Here is an 18,659-nt window from a genome sequence, read left to right as displayed (position 1 = left end):
GCTGCCGACCTCGGACTGAGTTGGGGGTTGCTGTTCGACCTCCCGCTACACCAGCTAGAGTCGGGATGACTCACTCCAGGCATTTCTGGAAGCAGACAGTAGAAAGGAAGAAGAAAATAGAGTAGAGAGAGAGAGGAGGTGGGTGCAGCCGTTGCACCACTTCATGTTACTCGCTGGTGCGAGTTGGTGTCCGGGTTTCGGCCCAGCGATCTCGCTGAGGTGAGGAAATGAGAAAGAAAAAAAGGGAGATAGGAAGAGAAGAAAAGAAAAGGACAGAGAGAGAGGGCGTTGCTGATCGAGTTCGGGCCAAGTTGAGGGGCCATTCTGGACGAGTCGGGTTGCTGTCCAGCTGGTCCATGGCCGCTGTTGTTGAGCTTGAGGAATTGCTGGAAGTTTCAGCAATAGGGATTGCAGGAAGAAGAGGAAGAAAAGAAAGAAAAAGAGAAGAAGAAGAAGGAAGAATTAGAGAGAGGAAGAGAGAGAGAGTTGGTAGCTGAGTCAACTCACTACCGGGTTCCGAGTTAGGCTCAGTTCGGCTGGGTCCATTGCTGGACACCTTCAGCGGAAATGGTAGGAAAGAAATGAGGAAGAAAGTGAGAAAAGAAAAGGAGAAGGAAGGAAAGAGAAGGAATGATGGAAGAGAGTGGTGGTGGCATTGCACCACACGTCGAGTCAACTCAGCTGACTTGCGAAGGTGCTGCGCTACTCTGTCTCAACTCGCTGATGAGTTGAGTTGAGCCTTAACTGAGTTAGAAAGAAAGGAAAGGAAGAAAAGATAGGAAGAAAGAAAGAGAAGGTGAGACCGTGAGGGTTAAGCTGAGCCAACTCGGACGTCGAGCTATGTTGATTCAAGTCGAATTAACTGTAGGTGCGTTTTCTCTAAAAACATTGTATTGGAATTTTAATTAGCATATTGGTAGGCTATTTATACTATAACTAGCTATTAAAATCAAAAGGTTGTAATTGTCAAATCTTAGTAATTATTATCATCATTAGTGTGGCTATAATTATTGCGATTATTAAATACGGCTAACCATTAGTAAGTTAATTCTGCTAGTGTTAGTTATTATGAGCATTAGGTATTAACATTTATCATGTTACACTTATTTTGTCATTGTAGGTTATTAACAATAAGATTAGCATTGATGGCGTTAATAGGCAATTTTTATCTACTTTTACTTCATTCTAAAATTAATTTGAATTAAATGTATGAATTTGATTTCTAAACTCTTAAGCCGAGGTCTAAAGTTAGATTAGTGATTGAAACCCCGAGTTTAAATAACCTAAACCACAAGTTATGATCCTAATCGTATAAATTGATAAGTTGTTCTCTAAGATATCATTATAAGTTCCTTTTACCGTTGTTATTCCTATCATGAGTCACTATTAGTATCATCATTCGGATGTTGTTAGATAATTTAATATAATATTAGTCGTTGTAATATTCTCAAAACTCATAACTAAATTATTTATTAATTTTACTCGTTCATTACTCCCATTAACAATACCATTGATGGCCACACAAAATAGAGTTCAAATTTCATAATCTAAACCTAAAACTAAATCCTAAGATGAAGCCCTAAACTTTAAATTAAAATCCTAAAATCTAAGTATTGGACTAGACTCTAGAATAAAACCCTAATTCTACATTAAAACCCTAAAAGATGACCCTAGGCTATGATCTTCAACCCTAGGTAATATGTAGAACTTGGATCTAATTGTGCGTCCTGATTTATGGTAGGATTTGATTGTAAGGGAACGCGCGTTCCTTAACAATGCTGGTATGCGATGCAAAGTATAAGGTGATGATTCTTCCGCTTGAGCTTTCCATCTTCTCATTAGCTTAAGTTATAGTTTTTATTAAAAATTATAATTGATATCTCTCTCTTATAATCACATGTGTTAGCTGGTGGAAATTGAATTGCTATATTGCCTGCTTAATGTTCATCCTGTATATTTGTTTATGCTTGTGGATTATTTGTGTATTGCTTATGGACTTTAAATTGGTACATTAGTGGGAAACCCCCACCTATAAATGTACACCCATACTTGGGATGTAACCCGACTGGTTGTGATTAAAATGGACCTTCGACTTAGTGGTTATTGAGTGGTGGTCTAAATGGATCATTAATGTGGGCCTACCATCCAGGGTTGTTGTGTCCAATAGTTTTCAAGGATGGTCTTTTATCGCATGGTTTTGATATTCGCCCTATGAGGCCTATTTTGATAATTGCCCTATGTGGTTTGTTTGATATTGCCCCATGTGGCTTTGTTCTGGTATTTTCCCTGTATGGGTTCGATGTTTTATACCGTACAACCACGCGATGGTAAGCCCCATATATTATAATATGATTGGCCACTAGTCGATGGGTTTCCATTAAACATCCTAAGATGGTAGCCTCATGAGCTGGGGATGGTGGTAATGGGACACTATGCCCGAGCTGTCGGCCTACGCTGGGCCCTGCGCTCCCCGTAGTGACCGTGAGCTTATTCTAAAATGGCTGATTGCAATTGGACTAATAATGGGTTGGCAAATCATGCACGCATAGCATACTACGACGGCTTGGATCATTATGCCCATACGATTACGCTGCGAGTTGCGCTAATGACCAGCCGATCGATTTATGATGATGACTTGGATCACTCATGCCCATACAATTACGCTGCGTGTTGCGCTGATGACCACTCACATCTTTGGGTGACGACCCCATTGTCTGTCTAGATGTTTTTTCTGGGGCACCGACCGTCCGGATGATTTACTCGGGTCGATGATTGCATTCATGCATCCATGTACCTGATAAGACTGCATTTACTCTGTTTTGGTTGTCTGGATATTTTATACTATTTCTTACCTAATGCGGCGGTGTGTAATCTTGAGGGGAATTCATACTGAGTTGGCCACTCATCCATCAAATATAAAACCGTACAGGTAGTACAGGTGGCTTAAGTGATATGCATGTTCAGACTTGATAAGAAGCAGGGTACGATCACCAGGAATGCTTGACTGTATGCTTAGAGGAGCTGTGTGATCTTGCAGCTTATATTTATATGCTTTCTATTATTTCTCATGCATTAGATCATGTAATTCTTGTATTTGTTAATTTTGGAGACATTGGTTTCTATAAGTCATTATGGGCAGCTTCTTGTAAATTTGAATGATAATGAAATTTTCCTTTATGTCGATTTGTCCACACTACGCTCATTTGCTTACTCTGATGAAGGAAAAAAAAAATGTACACTCGAATTTGACCATCCTTTAAAGCTAACACTCGGGTTTTTGGGACACGGGTCGTATACTCGGGTCCTGAAGATTCGGGGCGTTACATCTATGCTTGGGTATTTGTTTAGGAATGTTGAGAATTTCTATTTTAGGTCATTTTTGGTTGAGTTGAAACCCAAATTCAAGCCTATGTCGAAAAATAGAGTTCGAAATGATTGCATTCTAGTGTATCAAGAAGAAAAGATGAAGATGAAATCTTTTGTTGAGATGTGAGGGTGTGTGAGCCTCACAATAGATATGTGGACTTCCAACCAAACCTTAGAATACATGAGCCTTATTGCACATTACATAGATATGACCTATAAGTCGTAGAAAAGGCTTATTAGTTTCAAGATGATTCCAGTTCCTTATTCAGGTGTTCCTCTTAGCAACGCTATTTTGTCATGTCTGAGTGAATGGGGAATTGGCAACAAGTTATATTCAATAACTTTGGATAATTGTCGTGCTAATAATATTGTTGTTGGCAAATTACTTAAGCAATTTAAGAAGATTTCCACTTGAGGGAGATTTTTTCCATGCAAGATGTTGCGCTCGTATTCTCAATTTGATTGTGAAAGAAGGGTTGGAGGTGATAAGTGGTCCACTATGTAAAATTCGTAAAGCCATAAAGTATGTGAAGGGGACACAAGCTCGTTTGGAGAGCTTTAAAGAAATTATCAAGCAACTGAAGATCTCAAGCAAGAAAGGGTTACGTTTTGATGTACCAACTACGTAGAATTCTACATATCTGATGTTGGAATCCGCTTAGTCTACAAGGACGTGCTCTTTCATTTGGAAGAGCACGATTCAAATTTTCTAGTACCAAACGAAAGTGAATGGGAAATGGCAAGAGTAGTTTGAGAATCTTTGAAAGTATATTACAATGTCACTAATGCTTTCTCTAGTTCTAAGTACCCGATTGCAAATGTGTACTTTTGAGGGCGTTTGGATGATCCAAATGCAATTGGTGGGTGAGATTAATAGTCATGATGACTTTATCAATTGTATGGCCCAAAGAATGATTACGAAGTTTGACAAATATGGGAGTGATTATTCTTTGGTATTGGCGATTGTAGTGGTCTTTGATCCACAGTACAAAATGCATTGGGTGAACTACTACTTTCAAAAGCTTTATGGATTCAACGGTTCGACTTAACCAGTGACGGTCTTCAAGAATAATTTGATGCATATAACATCTCCAGCAACATAGTTGTGGGTTCATCTAGTAGTACAGTTTCATCTCAGATTAGAAGCTCTCAATATGACTCTGCAAAGTATACCTATGACTTAGTTTCATTTGTGAGTGATGCTGCTACAAGCCATCAAATCAAATCCGAGTTAGACCTTTATTTGGAAGAGATGGTACTATTTATAAATTATATGAGCTGATATATTTTATTCTTTTTCTTTGTAATAATTTTTTTAATGAATGAATAGTTACATCCTCAAACTGACGACCTAGACATTTTAAAGTTTTTGGAAAATGAATGCTTCCAAATATCCTACATTGTCTAGGATGGCTTGCGATGTATTGTCCATCCCTATATTGACTGTTGCATCAGAGTCAACATTTAGTGCTGGTGGGAGAATTATTGATGATTTCCGTAGTTCCTTAGCACCAGACAATGTATTGGTTTTGACATGTTTGCAGGATTGGCTTCGAGATGCAATTCTTGAAGGCATGTAAATTTAGTTCCTAAGGTTTTATATTTATATAATTAACTTCGCATAGAAAACTTTTTCTAGATTTATTGACTAGTTTTTACTATTTTATGCGTAACATATATAGAGCTTAAGTCAGACAGTCATATAGTAATATGATAGAAGTGGATGATGAGTGCGATGAGTTGGGGTATTGGTTTAGAGTTGAATCATAAGGTATATATTTTATTTAATTTTTCAAATTATTTTTTTTTTTCTTAAAATTTTAACTTTTATAAACATTTTCTTTTGAGTGATATTTGAGATAATTTCAGGTTCTTAGACAAGGCTTGCATCAAAATTCAAGATGTTACCCCTATGAAGGAGAGTACATGGAGACCATGCACCATGGCCAAAGTGGAGCAATTGACCAAGTAAAGATAATCATCTATATCAATCCAATCTTTACCTACACCATTATTTGCATTTTGTTATTATGAGAAGTTGCTAAATTTAATTTTTATTATTAACTAGCATTGATTAATTTTGATAAAAAATCAAGGTGTCCCAGACTCGTTAGACCCGACCAGAACCATTAGACCCATTTATAAGTGGCTCTAGTTGAAGGTCTGAATATCCCTTAATCACAACTGTTAGACCCGACCCATTTATAAATGAGTCTGGGTGGATCTCCCTCTACCAGACCCAAACGCATTTATAAATGGGTTTGATGGGGTTATCTCAGACCCAACCCAGACCCACCCATTTAATAAAAGGGTCGGGGTCTAAAATTTGGACCCATACCCATTTAGTAAATGGGCAGGTCTGGTTTTGGCTAAAATCGACTATTAGCAGCCCTAGCAAGCATGGATTTACATATAAATCCATGTCTATGCATGAATCTCATCCATTGATATGGAGTTATGGTGAATAAATTAACATTTGAGTGGGAAAATGGGGGAAATTCCAATTTCTGCCATTTTAACCTTTAACTTGATAATGTATGTGTGTAGATTTGATGTGTTGTCAGTGAGGCTGATCTATCGAATGGCCGTAAGTTTTCCTTTCACCGAAAAAAATATTTTTAAAATAAAGAAATAAAAAACTGTTTAATTGAGAAATATATGTTTTCACTATTAATTAATGTGGGAATTTTATTTATGTATGAGTATTAGCCAATCTATTTATTGGCTACAAATTTTCATTTAAAAAATAAAAATAAAAACATGTTTCTTATTGTTTCAAAATTAGGAAAAATGGAGATAATTTGTTTATTTATATATATATAAAAAACAATTAAGTTGTTTCATTAATGTATCATGTATGATGTATGTATGCATATATGCATACAAGGATGGATGGATACATGTAAATATTTGTGTATGGAGCATGGATGAATGATGTATGCATTTGTGTATGCATGTATGGAGGATGCATGTGCATATGTATGCATATATGGATGGATGGACGCATGGATGGATGATGTACGCATGTATGCATGCATCGATAGATGGATTTATGGATGATGTATGTATGAATGGATGGATAGATGTATGGATGCATGGATGAATCATGTTTATGTGTGGATTAATGGATCATTGATGTATCATGTATGTCTGATGGATCAATGCATGCATGCATCTATGGATGTATAGATGGATGATTGTATACATGGATGGATGGATGCATCATGCATTTATGTATGATGTATATATGTATGTGTGCATGGATGGATGGATGTATGGATGGATGTATCATGTATATGTGTGGATGGATAAATAGATGGACCATTGAGGTATCATGCATGTACGTACGTATCTATGTTTGGATGGTTGGATGGATCATAATGATATTATTGTACCCTTTCTATATAAGTAGTATAAAACGTTGGGAAGAGGAGCAAGAGGACATTGGGTGGAACCATGGATGATCAATCAAGGGGAATCAATTTCGGTCTATGTGGACATATACTTTGAGGGGTGGGAGGATTTCGGGTTTTTCTTCTTTCTTTTCTTATATATATATATGATTGCTTAAGTGTTTCAAAGGAAATAAACTGCAGATGAGGAAGGTACTGAGTGACAGTATGACACTAGCAATAACAGCATATATGAGAAAGTGAAATTAGGGACGAGTTATGAGTTCCTGGACAAGGTCTACAGATTGTTGAGGACCCTATGATGACAATGACGTGGGCATGTCATATTCTGAGGGTTGTGTCATTAAATAGGGAGGATAGACCATATGCAAGCTATGCGTGGGTCTTTGTAGATGGTTGGAACTTGGAATAGAGACCAGAGGCGACAGCTTGAGGAGGCTAGGCTGGCGTTTGACGGACTGAGACATCAGGTCGGGGTGAGCAATAGGGGGTGAGGGGAGTGATAAGGAAGGGTGGAGGCAATAGTTTAGGGGAGGCTGAACTACAGTGCAGCTAGAGAACTCGGGTGCAAGATACACCAATTGTCGTGCCAAGCAGAGAAGGTTGAAAGATATATAGAGCGTTGAAAGATTTAGGGAGACTATGGGAAGTGTTATCGCTAGGTGGTTTATTCTTGCCACATACTAGCACATACAACATCTAGCTTGTACTTTGTAACGTGATTGAGACTGTCCAGTTGGCCAAGGCATGAAGCCTTCAAAGCTAGAAGAGATTTTGAGGATCTACCCTGATCGAGAGTATGATGATCGAAAGTCTTATATATACAACCTGAAGCAGAACTGAGAGACAAGGTGATGGTGATATGTAATAGGTGGACGAGGCTCATGAAGCTGTCCATTATCAACTTCATGGTGTAATACAAGAGGTCAGCTTGAAGAATGTTGTGCAGGTTGTGACGGACAATGACAACATGTTTGTCAAGGCGGGAAAGAAGTTGATGAAGTACAGTTTGTACTGGACCTACACATGCCCATTGCATAGACCTTATGCTAAAGTTGATAGGGCAGAGGGAGTCCCTGAGGTTCGCCATCGAGTGCAAGCAGGGTAACCAACTTTATATATGATCACTTTTAGTTGATAACAATACTTCGAACACTGCTCACAGGAAAGCTGAAGTGTACTTACAGATAGTGAAACCGCTCGTGCATTGAAATTCAAGTCTTCCTCCAGAAGAAGAATGTTTAAACATTCACTGTATGAGGATTTCAAGAATTCGACGACAGAAGTTGTTGAAGGAGGATTTCCAGCCTTTTTTGAATTCTCAGACTGCATAGTGGGGAAATAAGTTAGTCATGATAAGAACAAGACAAGCTACTGGTAAGGGGAAAAAAAAGCATTTTAAAATTGTGCTTTGTCATCAAAGCCATTAACATCATGTTGCCATCATCATCCTTTGTATTCATACTTGCACGTTTCTTTTTCAGCAACTGCTCAAGGTTATTATTTCATTTCATGGCCCCAAATTGTCCTTTGCAAAATCCACTCTCAAACCACAATTGTTGTTGCTGCTAACTTTAACCACTGTCTTGCATTATTCCTGTTCCTCTCTAAGGAAGTTCCAACCTCATTTTCTGCTCCTAGAGGACTTAGTTTTTGAGGAAATATACAATGTTCATCAGAGAATTTGCTTGGTCCGACTACCTTGTGGGAATCATCTTTTGGTGACCAAATCATTCATATGGTGGGTCACATTGTTGATAGAAGTCATACCAAAGATGAGCCCATTGGGTGATTCTAGCAGTCCAATTGGACCCAGCTAAATGTGAACCACTGGTTGTATTTGTCCATTTTTTATGGGATGGCCAGGATCATCCAATAGTCATACTCGAGTATGGTCCATCCTATGATAGGGCCTTCTGGATCAACAACTTAGGCCCGTGAGATGTAGGCTAATTTTTGTAACATTCTTGGTTGGTTGGGACAAAAACAACAAGATTGCTTCCAAACTAGCATCATATAACACCTCTTATTTGTTTGCCTAAGAATCTTTCCATGAAGAGAAATTTCACCATGGACTTCAACCCTTCATGGAATTATCCTTTTGGATATGTAAGATTTTTAACAAGGAGACCATAAAAAATTGTTGCATAAGCTAATAACCCAAGAAAATGGACAGTTTTGTGGTGTCTTGGGGGTGATTTTAATGTCATACATGTCAGCCACGAGAAACTAGGAGGGTCCTGTATCACGGCTTGTATGGTTGGTTTCAATGCCTTTGTGGATAAATGGGGGCTGATTGATGTCCCAATGGCAGAAGCTAAATTCTCCTGGTCGAATAACCAAAAGGTGCCAGTTGTGTAGAGATTGGACCGGTTCCTCTTCAACGGGGATGTGAAGATCTATTCCTGGAGGCTAATGTTCACTTGTTCCTGTCTTCAGCTTCGGAATCTTGCAGCCTAAGCTGTTCAGACTGGAGAAAATGTGGCTTGACCATCTGGAATTTATGCTGCTTGGTACACGAATAGTGGGATGCTGCAGAGGTGCAGGGCTGTGCGAGCATGCAGTTCTGTCTCAAACTAAAAGTGCTAAAAATGAAGCTGAAGGTCTGGAATTCCTGAGTGTTCAGGGATATCTTTGATTCCAAAAGCAAGCAGTGGATTAGATAGCAGAGTTGGACAGCATTGAGAAGACAACTGGGAGTCTGGTGCCAGAAGAGGCTGCGAAAAGAACAACAGCAACACTTTCTCCGACATCTTAAGAAGAGAAGAAACATAATGGAAAAAGACCAATGATAAAGTGGCTAGCTGAAGGTGGCAATAGCACGGCTTGTTTCCTCTGAATGCCTAGCACTCACAGGAGGAATCATGTCCTATCGATTAAGGCCCCAGGGAAGGTGATCAGCTCTCAAGAGGGAGTTATGTTCTAGATTTATTGAGCTTTCCCCCCGCCCCTCTTTTCCTGAAAGATTTCAGGCTCTTCTGCAGTTAAGTGGGCTTGAATTCACTCTATTTCTTCTACTCAAGCTGTAGCTATCAAAGCTCCTATTGAGGCTACCGGAGTAAAAGAGGCAGTTTTCAACGTGTCAGGGGAAAAAGCTTCAGGTCCAGATGGTTTCCGGCTCGCCTTTTTCCAACAATGCTGGGATATCATTGAAAAAAGAGCTGATGGTGGTGGTCATTGAGTTTCATGAGAAAGCTCACCTGGGAAAAACTATCAGGGCTTTGTTTATAGCTCTAATCCCAAAGAAAGAGGGAGTGGAAGGCATTGCCTATTATTAGCCCACTAGCTTGATAGGAAGCCTGTAAATAATCATTGCGAGAGTGCTGGCAGCAAGATTGAAGAGGGTAATTGGGGCAGTGGTGTCATCATCCTAGAGTGCATTTGTTCTGGACAGATTTATTCCAGAAAGGACCATTTCTGGCAAATGAGGTGGTGGATATATACAGAAAAAGCAGAAGATCTAGATTTCTTTCAAAGGCAGACCTGGAACGTATGACTGACTCAACTGGGAATTCCTGCTGTTTCTGCTCAATCATATGGGTTCTAGGGACAAATGGCAGAATTGAATTAGAGCTTCTACTTCATCAGCATGGTTCACAGTGATTATAAACGGATCTCCCAAAGGCTTTTTTAGAGGGGAACATGGGCTATGGCAGAGTGATTCCTTGTCGTCACTTCTATTTGCAATAGTGGGAGAAGCATGATCTAATATGATCAGCAGGGTTCATAGTTTGGGACATTTTCAGGGTATGTATTTTGAAAATAGGGAGGTGGCAATTATACCTTACATGCTGACAATAACTTCCTATTTGGCAATGATTCGGTCAAAGAAGCAGGGACGTTCAGAGTCATCTTGATGTGTTTTGAGGTACTATCTGGTCTAAGGGTTGTATTACGTGCTGTGCAGTGGAAGAGTCAGTGCACCACCTTTTTGTTAATTGGAAGTCAGTGAAAGAAATTTGGGCAGCAGTGCTTAGCAAGTTGAGGATGAACTGGGTGTTTCTGGAATTTGTCCCAAAATTATTTGAGAGCTGGTTAGTGGGTACCTGGGGAAGCAATGGAAGGAAAAAAATTTCCCCCCACTATAGTGTAGGACATGGGAGAAAAATGGGAGACCCCTTTCAAGGGAAAGAATCTCCAAATCATGTAATTCTCAGGATCAGTGGCCACCTTGTAGAGTGAGTGAGAGCAACTCGTGAATTTAAAGGAGTCTCTAGGGCCATGATATTGCAAAACTGGGAAGAAATTTTGCATGGTAACTGACCATTGTTATGGTTACTTGGAGCAGGAACATAGTGCTTGTGTTAGGCATCCCCTCAGGAAGAATGTTTGGGCTAGGGGCCTGTTGGGGTAGGCTGTGTTCTTTTTGGGGTTTCTAATTGTATTTCAGTGGTCTTGTGGCTATGGCCTGTTGCTGCTGTATGCAGGCATAACCTGTCAGTTTGTTGTATTTCTAGTTTCCTTTTCAATAAAGAATATTCACCCATTAAAGAAAGAGCCTGTAGATATGGGTGGTGTTTTATCTATTTATAGGATTCCACAACCATTTACATAGCTACCTGCAAGGGAAATGTGATTTATCGGACATCAAAAGTCAATATGTATATGAATAAGTCTCCAAAACATTCCATATTCAACTGATTTTAATTAGATTAGACTACAGTCTCATAGGAAGATTAATTTAAAGTGTTTGTCTCAACCGGATGTGTGCAAGCTCGCCACAGGCAAATCTAAACCTCACATCCCATGTCCCAAAATACTAGGTATATAAAACCCTTAAAATAAACTAGAATATCATAGGGTTTTTAAGTTAAGAAAACTTTTTCAAAATCAGAAAATTCTCTAAGTTTTCTTGCTTTGTCGATTTTATCGATACACTTCTCGATAGAATCGACCTGTGCTGTCGATGTCCTCGATGCTTAAATGATATCATCGAAATGAGGACAAAATACGTCCAGCAAACACATATATCTCTGGACAGATTTATCGATGTATCGATATACCTATCGATATCATCGATATTTGAATCTCGAGTCCATCGAAGTTGACTCGATAATATCGACAGACAGATATCCGGCGCCCCTGTTTTTACTTAAGAAAATCACATGTGCATCGATATATCGAAGCCGTTATCGATACCATCGAAGTTCAAATCTCGATGACATCGGAGGGCTCTCGATATTATCGGTCATGGGCGCCTAGTCTTCCAGCAATTATTTCAGGGTTGTTTATCTGTGATCGAGGGTCACTCGATAGAATCGATATTCAAATATCGATGATAATGATACGGTTTCGATGGCATCGAACAAGGACAGAAACCGTGCAACAAGCTTAAGCGAAAATCCCTTAGATTTATCAATGCCTCGACACAGCTATCGATATCATCGACATTCAAATTTTGATGATCTCGAAGGTCCCTCGATCATTCTTGTAAACCTGAAATATTTCAAAGAAATTCTCTCTCATTTTCAAATGTCGAGGAATCGAACCTCGCATCGATGGAATCGGAGTTCGAAATCCGATGACATTGATACGTGTTTCAATTCCCTCGACTAACTGGCAATTGGTTTCAAAAGCGTATGACATTTGAGTTTGTATCATCGAGCGGACCGTCGATGCTATCGAGAGTATACGCTCGATGATATCGATCCCGCTCGATGATATCGAACTTTGTTATAAATGTAACTGTTTTATATCCATTGGAACCTTTTGCCTATATAAAGAGAACTTGTCTATTGTTGTTGGTAGAGAAAGAAGAGAGTGCTTTTGAGTGGTTTATTTTAGATCATATACCCAAAGCCCTTTCTCTCAAGGAAGTTTATCCTCCAATCCACCCTCATCATTGATATTCAATAGAGTGGATTGGGGAATGAACTTCCACATTCAAGGATCCTCCATCTACTACCTTAATGGCAAATCATTAAGCTAGGATGCCTTGAATGCATAATTGGAATCACTCTATCTTCCTTATAGGAAAACATTTTATAGAGTAGGATTCCGTCTTAACCTTGACCCAACCCAAAGCCTCATATTGGTACATCATCTGAGTTGCGGATCAAGGAAGTTAAAGATTTTTCATCAACAAAGAGGAGAACTTCATCAACGTGCTGAATGGGACTCATCCACTTATTTGTAAGTTATTAGAGTCCAGAGGACATTTGTGATCATTCCTTTTTAGGATTAGGTTAATGTGTTTTCACCCTTGCAAGCCCTCGTAGGAGGCCTCCGGTGGGAGTGTACGTAGTGTGTGCGTAGTGTTGACCCTTGCTCTGTGGAGAGCATAAACAGCTAGGGTCTTGTGGAAGATCCTTGGCCAATGTGGCTAAAAGTGGGTGCTATGTGTTGACCCTTACTCGTGAGAGCATAAACAGAGGTTTCTTGTGTGGATCCCTGGCCAGTGTAACTAAAACCTGGGTGCTATGTGTTGACCTTTGCTCAGGGAGCATAAACAGTCAGCCTTAGTGTAAGTTGTAAAGGTTGAAAGTGAACCTGATTTAAAACCTTAGGTTTGAGGTGAATCGCTGTGAAACCTCCTTAGTTAAATTCGGTACACTCAAGGGTTGAGTGCGGTTACCGAGAGTGGAATAGACAAGTAGTCGAAACACTATAAAAATGACTGTGTTTGAGATTGTTATTTTTTTGATTATGTGATTTACTTTAATAATTTCATATCTGAGATCACACCTCACACACATACACAGTCATATCCATCATAAATTAGTTTGCATATTGTTCATTTCTTAAATAGTTTGTGATTGGATCCTCTACCGGGCTTGGAAGCCAGTAGAGTTACTTTTGAGTAATCCTGATAAGTATCGTCTGTTAGGATTAGTGTAATAGGATTTTTAATAAATCATAAAAACTTTAAAAAGTCCTATTCACCCCCCTCTAGGACATATTGGCATATTCCTACTTCAACTAAAGCGGTCCTCACAGCAATTTCAGAAGTCTCCAAAACATTCCATATTCAACTGATTTTAATTAGATTTCTAATGAATCATCATCTAAGCATTACGCTCTTCACCTGCATTACTTCAAGATATCTTAGCATGTGTTTCATTGACCAAACTTCACAAAATTCACATTTTCCACGAATTTCCAAGATTGGAAATACTAAAGCTCAGGCAGTTATCTGAAGAAAATAAATGTTTCTTTTTTGGGTAGGTTAAGTTGGGGAGGAACCTGAGATGTCAATGTTGAGACACACTCGGTCTAGCATCAAGCTACGGGCTCGAAAATGATCATTAGACGTTACAAAAAATTACGACAGGCATAGGTGCACTTACCTGCTCATTGACAAAAATAATGGCAGATTTTGGTCTATCAATCCTTAGCATGGATAACAAAACATGCAGCCTTCTGTTTTTATGACAAAGCTGTAAGAAATAATGAAGTATTAGGACATTAAGGATCACTACAAATTGCCCCACAGAATTATTGAAAGAAACTTTCAATCAAGAAAAGAACTTGAGCTATTTGATCAAGAAAGTTTCTAGAAACAATCACATATCACTGGGTGAGCTTGGTTATCCCTCGGGTAGTGGTGCAAGTGCTGTGCTTTTTAGCCCAAACCCAATCAGTTCCCTGTCACATCCTACCTTGAGGGATATGGATGGCCATTTGGGGCAGAAAAGCTGGAAAAACCACATCCGCATAATGTAGTTCTGGTTTTCCGTGCCACACCACAAACAACTGGTGTAGTTGTTGACTATCAATTGTGAAAATATAGCCACTACACCGAAATGCACCTTATGAATGAAAACTAAGATAAAACCAGTGTTCGAAATATCGGTATCGCGTTACGTATCGCATCCTTGGGATACAAATACATATAGGTTATCGCACGGGATATATCGTTTGTATTGAGTAATTTATTGCACTTTTTGGGAAATATGGGGAAACATTGGGAAAAAGTTGAATTTTTCAATGAAACTTCATGGATTGTTAAAAAAGACCTCAATACACACTTTTAAATCATAACATCTCAAAAAAGAAGTGCACATAATTGGCTTCATTTGTATAGGGTCCTAAGCTATGCGTTGTTTAACTGAACTAATGCAACTATATTCAAATTGAATGCATAACATTTAAAGTAAATGTAATGATCATTTCATGAAACACTCCTAAATACTTCGACATTAGTCTCAATTGACAGATGGTTGAAGTGAAATCTTGGAAATTTTTAATTAAAAATGTTTTTAATTTTCCAAAAATTGACAAGGACTTAACAAATCAGTAGATCAGCCCTCATACATGCTTGATTTCATCTTTGGAGTGCAACATTGCAAGCAAATTGAGAGAAATTAGGGCAATTTTGAATTTTCTCTAAATTTCTCCAAATCGGACCACCTACACTCAAATTTCAAAATTATAGTGTTTGTGATGATCATTTCATCAAATACTCCTAAATACTTCAAAATTAGTCTCAATTGACAGCCGGTTGAAGGAATTTTTTGTAAAAAACATGGAGAACATGAAGAACCAATGGATATCGAAATCAAAGCTCCAACTCCATGATTTTTCATGCAAAACATGAAGAACTAATGAATTTGTAACCATTTGACACCGATTTAACATAATTTCAAAAAAAAGAAAAAGAAAAAGGATTGGAAATTGAAAATTCACACAAGATCAAACATGTAGGGTATATTGGCACTACCTTTGTGTTTCGTATTGCGCGGGTGGAATACAAGATATATCGTGGGATATACCGGCTGATATCATCGATATTTAAAACATTGGATAAAACTAGAGACAAGACAATCTCACAGTTCAAGTGCAACTCACAACAAACTTATGACGAAGGCACGAAGGCATGGGCTCGATCGGATTCACATGGACATGGACCACATCATTCTGTCAAGGACATAGATATGAGTGAGTATTTTCATGTGTTCAGTTGTCATTGAACCAATGCTAGTATTGGAGATATTCATGGAAATATGAACTACATTTGCAAACCTTGGTCCACTTCTGCTGAATACAATCATATAGGAACCTATTGTGCTGGGGGATAGATGCACTAGCAAAAATAGTCTGACGGTTATTGATTGTTGAGTATGATGTCAAAAGCTTTCGAAGAGAATACCCTTGTTTTGATGAATGGAACATGAAATCAACCTAGCACACAATAGCTTTATGTTTCAATCTGTTGAATGAAATAGTTACCACAGATCCTTAGTAATTCCTAAATTGATACAGCCAGACTAAGCATAAACACAAGAGCTGGTAAGAGTTCAGGTATAAAAAATAAATATTGGGCCTGCAAGTCATTAGCTTTCCTACATACATTTAAAAGACGTATAATCTGGGGATAATAATTGATAAATAAAAATAGCTCCATGAAAAGAAAAGAACATATGCAAAACCATAAAAAACATATAGCTTTGCTAAGTCCACATGCGTGTCTAAGGCATCACGTGCCACACATGCCAGGATGTCACATAGGTGTGAGATCCCATCCGTCCATCAGGTCGGTCCGACCTTGTAGATGATCTTGCTAAAAAAAATAAAACTAGTCTACTCAATATGTGGGCCCTGATATTAGAAAGAGGTGGATGGGTTAGAAAATTTCAGCCAAGTTTTTCACAGCCATACATTTATTTTGTAAACTCTGGCCCCCCTGACTAGTGCACCAACCTGATTCTTGGGCCAGGGCATCTACATGGTGGTATCTGCTAATGGATGGTTTGGATCTTGCACCTATGTGACATGTTGGACATGTATGGTGTGTACATGAGCTATGCACACAAGTGTGGGTTTAACAAAGCTCAAAAGCACATTGCTTAAAAGAATAATTATAGCTGCTCTTGCATAGTCCATACCCTCACATAATTATACCAGCATAGACAATATACCTTCCCAAAAAGTGAAGGCATAGTTTGTGCTGTCAACTAATTATACCAGCATAGACCATCTGCTCTCCTAAAAGCAAAGGCATATAGACTCTATTCATACACAACAAATGGAATGAATTAATTGAATATCATCAGCACCGTCATAACTCGTTGATTTTATTCAACCTATGTAATAGACTATTACATAGTGCCTATGGGAGTTGTGTTCTCATTGCCGGTTCCAAGCCTGGATAAAGGGCAGAGGTTGCATCAGGTTGGTAGCCGACGTGAACTTTTGTCAAATCTTTCATCATGCTCCGGAAAATATGACATTCCAAGCTCATGCTAGGGCTTTGGCCCTTGATAGAGTGGAATGGCAGAACAGGATTCTTGTTGTTGACCCCAACTAGTTGGGATAAGGGTTAGATATGGTGATAAGGGTTAGATAGTGATGATTCCTTGGTGAAATATCATGTGTTGTTGATATTTTGCAATATTGATGGATGTGTGGATGGTTAAATACACCGGATGGGATGGTTGGACTGATTTCTTTCAATAGACATGCTTTTAAGGCCCCATTAAATGGAAACTTGTTACGTATGCATTCTTTTTGCAATTTTTTAATTTCTAAATATACAAATGTCGCTGAAAATTCCGCCGTTTTTCTCATGTTTCCCCGCATTTCTAGTTATCAACGATATTATCGGCGATATTGATATTGTTTCCATATCCCTAGCCAGCGAAACTTGTAGCAATACCAATACTTCGAACACTAGTTTCGTCACATTCATGTTGGAGTAGTCCTCCCAATCCATGTCCATATGATCATAGACATCCAGATCCAGATCCAGATCCAAATCCAAGTTACTCATCACAGACACATTCTCAATCTCAAGATTCTCAACCTGAGTACGGGCACTAGTAAGGCTATTCGACAGGCACTGGTGGGTATCCTTATTAGGGGTCGGGGTTGGAGTCGTTGCCTGGTCAGGATCAATCATCCTCTGGTTTCGTTGACCTTCTCTTTCCCTCTGGTACTATATGTTGTGGATATGCAACACCTATTCCATAGTTGTAGCTGATGATGATGATGACGTGGAGGTGGAGGTCCGAGCAATCACAACAAAGCAGATTTTCATTTTGGTGGTGACTCGTGAATTTTATTATGGTAACTGTAAGTATGTATTTTTATTAAGGTAAGTATTGCTATATACCCATATTACCACACATTCACCAAGCAAGTACACACTTGACACTGCCAAACATATACTTAAAATAACTCCCCTGACAACCAATCAAGTAATCCTTAATCAAGTTGTAGGGGAGTATATTAGACACTACTAATTTTTTTATTCATATATATCTTGGTTTGAGGATGTCAGGATAGGAATCATAGGATAGGAGAAGTCTCTTACATGTTGAAGACTTTAAAATAGAATGAACATTATAATTTATGCAAGTCCTTACTCCTCAGGTATGTTAATATAGAATAAATTATGAAAAATAATTGCAAACACCTACACATATGAGATATTTTGATATTACATTCATTCTAATATATCTATCATTGATATTAGACAGTTAAAAATTAAATGTATGAGTTTTGCAGTCAATTCCATGTTGTCAGGTTTGTTAGGTTCATAAATTCATCAGACAACCTAATACAATTTTCTCAACAAAGAGTGGACCGTTACACCACCATAAACATGTTTAAAATTATAAATGTATTTAGAATTTTTCGGATTTAATGGATATTTTCCAGATTTTTTTGACAAATAATAAAAGATCGCTACAACCCATCAGCCAATATGGGCCGTAACCATATCGGTAACAATGGGGACCATTACGCCCACAGTTACCGCAATAGTACACCTTAATCTAGATCAAACGAGTCATCTACTAGTATTCTTATGCCTTCTTCTCATTAAAATCATGCAACACCCTCTTTAAGTTGTCATCCTCACTGAGTCTATGACTGTAATGGTACTTGGGATTCAAGAAGCATGCCGAAACTTAATACGGTGCACATATTCACATATTAGTA

At 38.5% G+C, this 18,659-nt stretch overlaps 1 protein-coding gene across 8 annotated transcripts in view; it reads right to left on the bottom strand.

The window, feature by feature from the left end:
* LOC131230649 (DEAD-box ATP-dependent RNA helicase 58, chloroplastic) overlaps positions 1–18,659 on the bottom strand; it is an 88,933-nt gene that overhangs the window by 7,960 nt on the left and 62,314 nt on the right. For 5 of the 8 annotated variants that reach the window (XM_058226538.1, XM_058226542.1, XM_058226537.1 and 2 more), the window contains 4 exons: positions 15,741–15,899; positions 15,567–15,635; positions 14,066–14,155; positions 7,965–8,105 (listed from right to left, as the gene is read on the bottom strand). In XM_058226538.1, coding sequence (XP_058082521.1) covers positions 7,965–8,105; positions 14,066–14,155; positions 15,567–15,635; positions 15,741–15,899 — 459 coding nt within the window. The remainder of the gene's footprint in view (positions 1–7,964; positions 8,106–14,065; positions 14,156–15,566; positions 15,636–15,740; positions 15,900–18,659) is intronic. The other 3 variants (XM_058226539.1, XM_058226540.1, XM_058226541.1) reach the window with 3 other exon arrangements.

Source organism: Magnolia sinica, chromosome 17 (assembly GCF_029962835.1).
Source record: "Magnolia sinica isolate HGM2019 chromosome 17, MsV1, whole genome shotgun sequence".
In the NCBI taxonomy this organism is placed as follows: Eukaryota; Viridiplantae; Streptophyta; class Magnoliopsida; order Magnoliales; family Magnoliaceae; genus Magnolia; species Magnolia sinica.
The sequence above is the reverse complement of the archived record's forward strand: the minus strand, read 5'-3'. Positions and strand labels throughout refer to the sequence as shown.